The following is an 8672-nucleotide window of genomic DNA, read 5'->3' on the forward strand; positions in this document are numbered from 1 at the left end:
CCCTAAACCCTAAACCCTAAACCCTAAAACACCAAAACCCTAGGAAACGCTATTTGTACCGTAAACCCTAAACCCTAAACCCTCGTTCGTTTAGGAACAACACAAACTCAGAGGCTAAGGGCCTAGCAAGGACGCCCCCAGCAATAGAACACGGAGAGGGCTTAGGGTTTAGTGTTTAGGGTTTAGTGTTTAGGGTTTAGAGAGTAGAGGAAGGTCTAGAGGCAGCAAATATACAAAGAAAACAACACCAAGGCAGCAACAACACAAACCCCACAAAGCCTGCCCTCCTCTAAACCCTAAACCCTAGACCCTCGTCATGTAACAACTCCCTCCTGAGTTGGTGCCTCTTTCTTCTTAGTACTTCGCTAGCAGCAGCGGCACCTGCAGTTATCTGCCACCTAGCTGGCCAGCCACCTAGCTAGCCAGCTAGCTACCCAGCTATATAACTAGTTAGCCATTTAGCTAGCTAGCTAGTAGACGAGGATATTCTTCGAGGCGCTATTGTTGGACATGGGAGGTCAGAAGGGTTTAGGGTTTAGGGTTTAGGGTTTAGGGTTTAGGGTTTACGACTTAGGGTTTAGAGTTTAAGGTTTAGGGTTCGGGAATTTTTGGATTACGGCTGAGTGTTTAGGGTTTAATGTTTAATTAAATTATAAGCTCCAAACCCTAAACACTCGGCATACTATAAGGTAGGGGGTTAGGGTTTAGGGTTTAGGGTTTAGAGTTTGTGGCCAATATTAAGTACAGGGTTTAGGGTTTATTAGGCAAAATAAATAAAAAAAGCAAAAAAAAAGAAATTTCTTTAACGCAAATTGCTGATAACTGTGGGGCCCGAAGACGCAAGGATCAGCGCATGCACGCTGCGGCTGCTGCTGCTGCTGCTGCTGCTGCTGCTTCTACCTTCTAAGGAGCCCACAACCTAAGGGCTCTTTTTAATTGCATGCGCTGTCTTATTAATGCAAAACAGATGCAGCAATTTAAATCGAGCAGCAGCAGCAGCAGCAGAAGCTGCAGCAGCAGAACTTTGACGCAGTCGGCAGCAGCAGGAGCAGCAACAGCAGCCGCAGCAGGAAGTTGGCACAGTCGGCAGCAGCAGCAGCAACAGGGGAAGGGTAAATGTTGCTGCAGATATTCTCGACGTCCCTACTGCTAGTAGCAGGGACTTGCTGACGTGTAGCTGCTGCTGCAGTAGCAGGAACATCACAAGGAACAGCAGCAATCGAGGCGGGAGCAGCAGCAACAGTAGCAGCAGCAGCAGTAGGAATACCCACTAACAATATTGGGGCTTCTGTATAGACTGCATCAGTGGTCAGTACAGCAGCATTAACAACGCTAGAACGGCAACAACCGCAGCAACAGAATCGGCTGCTGGAGCAGCAGAATCTGCAGCAGCAGCAGCAGCAGCAGCAGCAAGATCAGGGGAGCAGCAAGTTGCTGACTCCGGCATTCGTATTTACAGCAGCAGGAAAGATTTCACCAGGCAATAACGTAAAGGTGAACAGCAGCAGGAGCGTGCTGCAGCAGCAGCTGCAGCTGCAGCTTGCAGCAGCAGCAGCAGCAGCAGCACGACCCCACTCCCTGTCTTAACTGTATTAAAAAGAGAGCACCAAGTATATTTGCAGCAGCAGCAGCTGCTGCTGCTGCTTCAGCTCCACCCTCATCATCATCATCATCAGCAGCAGCAGCAACAGCAACAGCAGGACCACCATTATAAATAACACCACCACCACCACCATCACCACCACCATCACCACGATAATAATAATAATAATAATAATCAGCAACAAGAGGAACAGGAACAGCAGCAACAGGAGAATTAACAGGAGCAGCAACAAGAGCAGCAGCAGGAGCAGGAGCAGGAGCAGCAGCAGCATAAGCAAAAAGAATAATAATAGTATTATAAGAAAATGGTGGTATTTGATCTAGAAGGAATTCGAGTTTATTTTCCATACGATTTTATTTATGCCGAACAATTCGCATATATTCGAGCCGTCAAAAGAACTGTACAATTACAAGGTCATGCTGTACTCGAAATGCCTACAGGAACTGGTAAACCCTAAACCCTAAACCCTAATTTATTCTTATTTACTCATATTTACTCTTATTTACTCTTATTTAATGTAATTTATACTAATAAACAGGTGTTATGTACTATAGGGTAAGGGAGGAAAGAATAAAGGGGAGAGGGAAGGAAGGAGGGAGGGATGGAGGGAGGGAGGAATAGTAGTAGGGAGGACGATTCATGGATTGTATCAAGGGTTTAGGGTTTAGGGTTTAGGGTTTTGGGAGGTTTTTTGGGGTCTGCAGGGAAGACGGCGGCTATGATGTCTATTTTAACATCCATGCAATTTGCAGACCCTTCAATGGGTCGTATCATCTATTGCACACGAACTGTAAGGGTTTAGGGTTTAGGGTTTAGGGTTTAGGGTTTAGGGTTTGAGGACTAGACTGTCTTCAACGCGTGCTTGATGCTGCTGCTGCTGCTGTTGCTGCTGCTACTGGCGGTTTCCTTGCTGCACCAGCCTATAGACAGCAACAGGCAGTTGTCCTCCTGCCAGCCCCTGCTGCTATTGCTGCTGCTGCTGCTCGTGCTGCTGCTACTGCTGCCGCAGGTTGCGGAAATGGAAAAGGCATTGCTCGAGCTAAAGATGGTAATTGATTACAGAATTAAAGAAATAGAAAAGGAGAAGCAGCAGCAGCAGCAGCAGCAGCAGCAAGGGCAGCAGCAAGGGCAGCAGCAAGGGCAGCAACAGCTGCAGCAACAACCTCGGGCACCAACAGAGGCCCCCTTGCTGGGGAAAAAGATGAGAGGTGAGTTGCTGCAGCAACAGCAGCAGCCGCAGCTGCAGCAGCAGCTGCAACCGCTGCTGCTGAAGATCCTCAAGTGTGGAACAGCTATCTGCACTCCTAAGGCTTAGTATTCAAGTTTTAGGGTTTAGGGTTTAGGGTTTAGGGTTTAGGGTTTAGGGTTTGTGTACAGATGCTGGATATATATTGGGTGTTGGTCTATCTGCGCGTCGAAGTCTTTGCGCAAATTCTGCTGTCCTTAGATCAGGAGAAAGAGAAAAAATTGATGAAGGATGTAAACCCTAAACCCTAAACCCTAAACCCTAATATCTTAATGGACACTATTAGAAAGGACGCGGATAGACCCCAAGGATGAGGGCAACAGATGCCCTCCTGCTGCTGCATATAGTGCTGTTGCTGCATCTATTGCTGCTGCATTTCCTGCTGCTGTTGTTGCTCCTGCTGCAGGCCGCAAGAGAACGGCACCATGGGTACGTCAAGATGTACTAGACCGCCGACACGCTCGCCACACCTTCAGCTGCAGCAGCAGCAACGGGAGCAGCAGCAGCAGCAACGGCAGCAGCAGCAGCAGCAGCAACGGTGTGGAAGGGGAAGGTGCAGCAAATGGTACCTCAACAACGGCAGCGGATAGCTCTGCAGCAACTTCAGCAGAAGCAGCAGCAGCACAAGCAGCAGCAGCAGCAGCAGCAACAGATATTGAAGACATCGGGACAGGAGATACACCTGATGGTCTTTGCGCTTTTTATGAAAACTTTGATGAATATTTCGCCCCTCAACATTTCCCAGCAGGTAGGGTTTAGGGTTTAGGGTTTAGGGTTTAGGGTTTAGGATTTATATATAAAGTAAATATTACCCAAATAGTTTTTCTTTCTTATAAATAATACATTCCCCATGCAATTACACATTAAAAATTTTTTAGGGTTTAGGGTTTAGGGTTTAGGGTTTAGGGTTTGTGGTTTCAGGTGTCTATACATTAGAGGAATTGAAAGCAGCAGCAGTCCGATGGCGTCATCCTTTGCTGCAGCGCTCTCTTCCTCTTTGTCCTTATTTCTTAGCTCGTCGTTTGCTGCAGGTAGCTAATGTAGTTGTATTGAATTATCAATACCTTATTGATCCTAAAGTCTCCGAAGTAAGCTGCTGTTGCTGCTGCTGTTGCTGCTGCTGTTGCTGTTGCTGCTGCTGCTGCTGCTGCTGCTGCTGCTGCTATTGGTCTAGGATTGGCGTTGATAGCGATTTGCTGCTGTCTTTGGTTGTACTGCTATGACATGCTTTAACTCTCCTCTTTCTCCTGCTGCTGTTGCTGCTGCTGCTGCTGCCGTTGCTGCTGTTACTGCTTCTGCTGCAGGCAGCAGTATTTGGTCCATCTGGTGCTGGTGGTGGGGGCCCCCTAGGTTCGTACCCTGGGGGCCCCCATTTGGTGGGTTTTTCTCGTACAGCAGCTCAAGAGCGTTTATATCAACGCAATCAGAAGCAGCAGCAGCAGCAGCAACCCGATCAGCAGCAGCAGCAGCAGCAGCAGGATGATTGGATAGCAGCAGCAGATATAGGGGCCTCTGTAGTTGTATTTGACGAGGCACACAATATAGATAATGTATGCATAGAGGCCCTGTCTGTACACCTCAATAAGAATACATTAGATCAGGCTATAAAGAATCTTACGGAACTTAGTGAAGACATTAAAAGGTAATTAGTTGTACTGCTGCTGCCGCTGCTGCCGCTGCTGCTGCTGCTGCTGCTGTTGGTGGTGGTGGTGCTGCTGCTGTTGCTGCTGCTGGTTGTTGCTGCTGTTTGTGGTGGTGGTGGTGGTGGTGTTGCTGGTTGTTGTTGTGGGTATGCTGATGATGGTGCTGATTCTGTTGATGGGGGTGGTAGTGGTGCTGCTGCTGCTGTTGCTGCTCGTGCTGCTGCTCTTGTTGCCGCTCTTTTGAGTTGCTACCACGGCTGTTGCTGTTGCTGCTGTTGCTGCAGGCGCAAAGCGCAGGACTCGGAGAGGCTACGTGCAGAATATCAACAGTTGCTGCAGGGCATGCAGCTGCAGCAGCAACGGCGGCGTGAGCAGCAACTGCAACTGCAAGAACAGCAACAGCAGCAGTCGCAGGATTCATCGCAGCCACAGCAGCAGCAGCAGCAGCAGCAGTCGCAGCAACTGCAGCGGGTAACCGTGACACCCGAGACATTTCAAGCTTTAGCAAACCCTGTCTTACCTTCGGATGTTGTTGAAGAGGTATTCATAACCTCCCTCAAACCCTAAACCCTAAACCCTAAACCCTGTAAACCCTTCTCCCCCCGAATTGGCATCTTGCTGTGGTAGGATGCAGGCTGTTTAGGGTTTAGTGTTTAAGGGGTTGGTATTTAGGGTAGTTATTGTCTATGCCTATGTTGGTAGGGTTTAGGGTTTAGGGTTTACGGGTGTTTATCTCAGGCCACTCCTGGGAGTATCCGCCGGGCTGAACATTTTGTGGCTTTGATGCGACGTGTGATTGCCTTTTTAAAGATATACATAAAGTACTAAACCCTCAAACCCTAAACCCTAAACCCTAAACCCTAAACCCTAGACAGCCAGCTATATTGTGGTTATATATCCAATAACTTTTGCGTTTGTGCATGCGCATATCATTTTTCTTCCCTTTTTTTACCTATAACAAATAAAATAAAATATAATTAAATATATTAATTAATTTATTTATTTATATTTATTTATCTATTTAATTAGGGTTTACGACCTAAAGACGGAGGGTCCTCTTTCTTTCCTTTTTAATTTCGAGCGCGAAACCCTCGTCGAAGGAAATCTGCTCAAACACTTCCATTCAAGGCTTAAGGTAAACCCTTATTTATTTATTTTATTTATTTATTTATTTATTTATTTATTTATTCTTGTTTTATTTCTTTTTATTCTTTTTTATTCGTTTATATTCTTTTATTTTTTTTCCTGTTTTTTCTTTTTTTTGTTCATGGATTGATCTTTGTCGGTCAATATTTCTTTATTTATATTTATTTTATACTTATATTTATATTTATATATTTATTATTATTTATTTATTCATTTATATATGTTTATTTATTTATTTATTTATATTAGGCCTTATTATTAGCGTTAGAAGTAACAGACTTGGAGAAATTATTGCCATTAACTCTTGTCGCGGATTTCTGTACCCTCGTTGGTACTTACTGGTAAACCCTAAACCCTAAACCCTAAACCCTTGCTAAACTCTTGCTAAACCCTATCTGAACCCTTATATTGTATTAGCGCATTGGGGAAAGGGTTAGGTAAACATGCATAGGCAACAAGGATAGGGGTACAGTACCGGGGTGGAGCTTCTAGGGTTTAGGGTTTAGGGTTTATCCCTAGCATGCATAAATATATGTATATGTATATAGATGTACATTGGCGTGTTCGTTTTTTTTTGCCTTTAAAATCCTAGGGTTTAGGGTTTAGGGTTTAGGGTTTAGGGTTTATATATATGTTTGTGTGTGTATGTATATGTGTATAGGGATGGATTTATAGTAATAGTAGATCCATACCCCGAGGCATCAGGTCTTCATGATCCTTTATTACAATTATGTTGTCTAGATGCATCGTTAGCTATGCAACCTGTACTACAAAGATTTAAATCTGTTATTCTTACATCAGGAACTATTTCTCCTCTTGAATTATATCCGAAAATATTATCCTTTGTTGTAAACCCTAAACCCTAAACCCTAAACACTAATTCCGAAACACTTCATAGTATATATATATAGCCCAGGCTATGGGGTGGAACAGTCACTTTTAAAGGGGGGAAGAGGAGGGGGGGCTGATAGAGGTTACTCGGATATTGTTTAGGGGTTGTTTAGGGTTTAGGGTTTAGGGTTTTGGTGGTTTGGGTGGTTTAGGGTTTAGGGTTTAGGGTTTGTGAGTGTTTGACTAACTGACGCAGCCGCTGATTGCGGAGTCCTTTCCCGTCTCAATGGAGAGGGCTTGCTTCTGTCCAATGATTGTTGCTAGAGGCGCTGACCAGGTATGAAACCCTGAACCCTAAACCCTAAACCCTAGCGAGGCCGTAAACCCTAAACCCTAGTGAATCTCTAAACCCAGGAAACGAGAAAAGGATAGACGACTTACATGTGTCGTGTGTTTCTCTTCTTGTATGGCGTGATGATGTCTACCCATTACACTACACCTTGCAATTAGTGTTTAGCGTTTAGGGTTTAGGGTTTAGGGTTTTGAGGGTTTATATTTAGGTTCCTTTAACATCCAAATTTGAGTATCGTCATGACGTCAGCGTATTACGTAATTATGCAAATCTTTTGTTAGATTTATGTAAATCTGTTCCTGATGGTTTAGTCTGCTTCTTCCCTTCTTATGCTTATATGGAAACCGCCATGTCCTATTGGTAAGGGTTTAGGGCTTAGGGTCTAGGGTTTGGGGGTGGATGAGGATTAGGGTTTGGGGTTGACTGGGGTTGAGGGCTTGGGGTTGGGAACGGTATAGAGTAGAGGGTTTGGGGTTGGTTTGGATTTAGGGTTAAGGGTTTAGGGCTGTGTAGAGCTGAAGGTTTAGGGTTTAGGGTTTAGGGTTTAGGGTTTGGGTACTATTCATAGGTACGAGAATGGTTTTTTGGCTCAAGTATTGGAGCATAAATTAGTGTTTTTAGAGACAAAAGATGTTGTTACTACAACCCTCGCTCTTTATAATTTTAAGAAAGCATGCGATTGTGGTAGAGGAGCTGTATTCTTCTCTGTTGCAAGGTGAGGAAATTAGGGTTTAGGGTTTAGGGTTTAGAGGCACGACTCGCTTTCCTTCCTGTACTTGAGACAAATTGATCCTGTGGCTTCATACAAGATGCGTCAGTAGCAGTCTTTCTTCACTTTTGGGGGGTCTAGGGTTTAGGGTTTAGATTTTTAGGGTTTAGGGTCTAGGGTTTGTGTGAATAGGGGGAAGGTGGCCGAAGGAGTCGACTTTGACAGACATTTTGGGCGTTGTGTGGTTTTGTTTGGCATTCCCTTTCAATACGCTCTGTCGAGGGTTTTGAAGGCCCGCTTGGACTTCCTGAGGGTTAGCTAGGGTTTAGGGTTTAGGGTTTGGGGTTTGATGGATTGTGGCAGTATTCGCTCGAGTTAATACGGGAGGTGGTTGAGGGTTTAGGGTTTACAGGGTGTCGCCTTTTCTGTTGAGAAGTCCATTTAGGCAGTGATATCACGGGATTAGGGTTTAGGATTTAGGGTTTAGGGTTTAGGGTTTAGGGTTTGGTGGTTTTGTATTGTAGGAGCGTTACCAAATTCAAGAAAGCGAATTTTTAACTTTCGATGCAATGCGGCAGGTAGCGTACCTGCTGCTGCTTATTCTGCTGTTGCTGCTGTTGCTGTTGCTGTTGCTGTTGCTGTTGCTGCTGTAATAACCGGCAGTTGTTGCCTTGTGCATGCGTGATTTGTCAAAGGGTTTAGGCTGTGTATGTCAGTTGTGTTTAGGGTTTAGGGTCTGTGGTTAGGGTTTCTGGTTGCTCGTGTTTGGAGGGTTTAGGGTTTTGTATTGAGGGGTGGTTGTGTGGTGTATTTGCCATGTATGGTGTTTACATATCGAGGGTTTATCGAGGGTTTAGGGTATTGTTTATAGGGTTTACAATTTTCAATTTTCATTTTTCAATTTTTAGGGTTTAGGGTTTAGGGTTTAGGGTTTAGGGTTTGTGTGGTGAATATGGCTGCAGGCAGCTCAATGTGTAGGTCGTGTGATTCGTTCTAAGAGGGATTTTGCATTAATGATTTTTGCTGATGCTCGTTTCTCTCGTGTAGATAAAAGAAGTAAACTTCCTCCATGGATTACTCGTTATCTAGATCCTACTAATATGGCATTAAATACAGAAACTGCTGTACGCCACAAACCCTAA

The 8672-nt window shown here is 44.8% G+C and overlaps 2 protein-coding genes across 2 annotated transcripts in view; both read left to right on the forward strand.

Moving 5' to 3' along the window:
- EMWEY_00021640 (protein arginine n-methyltransferase, putative) overlaps nt 1–293 on the forward strand; it is a gene marked incomplete at both ends in the record, with an annotated part of 5234 nt that extends 4941 nt beyond the window's left edge. Inside the window, one exon of the mRNA XM_013477863.1 lies at nt 203–293. Coding sequence (XP_013333317.1) covers nt 203–293 — 91 coding nt within the window. The remainder of the gene's footprint in view (nt 1–202) is intronic.
- Nucleotides 294–2033: 1740 nt separating this feature from the next.
- Nucleotides 2034–8672, forward strand: EMWEY_00021650 (excision repair protein rad15, putative; the record flags this gene model as incomplete). The annotated part of the gene is made up of 17 exons (XM_013477864.1): nt 2034–2049; nt 2308–2393; nt 2613–2811; nt 2981–3082; nt 3256–3597; nt 3771–3937; nt 4154–4491; nt 4777–5032; nt 5231–5282; nt 5901–5979; nt 6300–6486; nt 6726–6806; nt 7030–7181; nt 7390–7536; nt 7723–7843; nt 8055–8108; nt 8493–8672. The coding sequence occupies 17 exons, from the start codon at nt 2034–2036 to the stop codon at nt 8670–8672; spliced, it is 2559 nt and encodes an 852-aa protein (XP_013333318.1).

This window comes from Eimeria maxima, genomic scaffold (genome assembly GCF_000499605.1).
Source record: "Eimeria maxima Weybridge genomic scaffold, Emw_scaff206, whole genome shotgun sequence".
Classification (NCBI taxonomy): Eukaryota; Apicomplexa; class Conoidasida; order Eucoccidiorida; family Eimeriidae; genus Eimeria; species Eimeria maxima.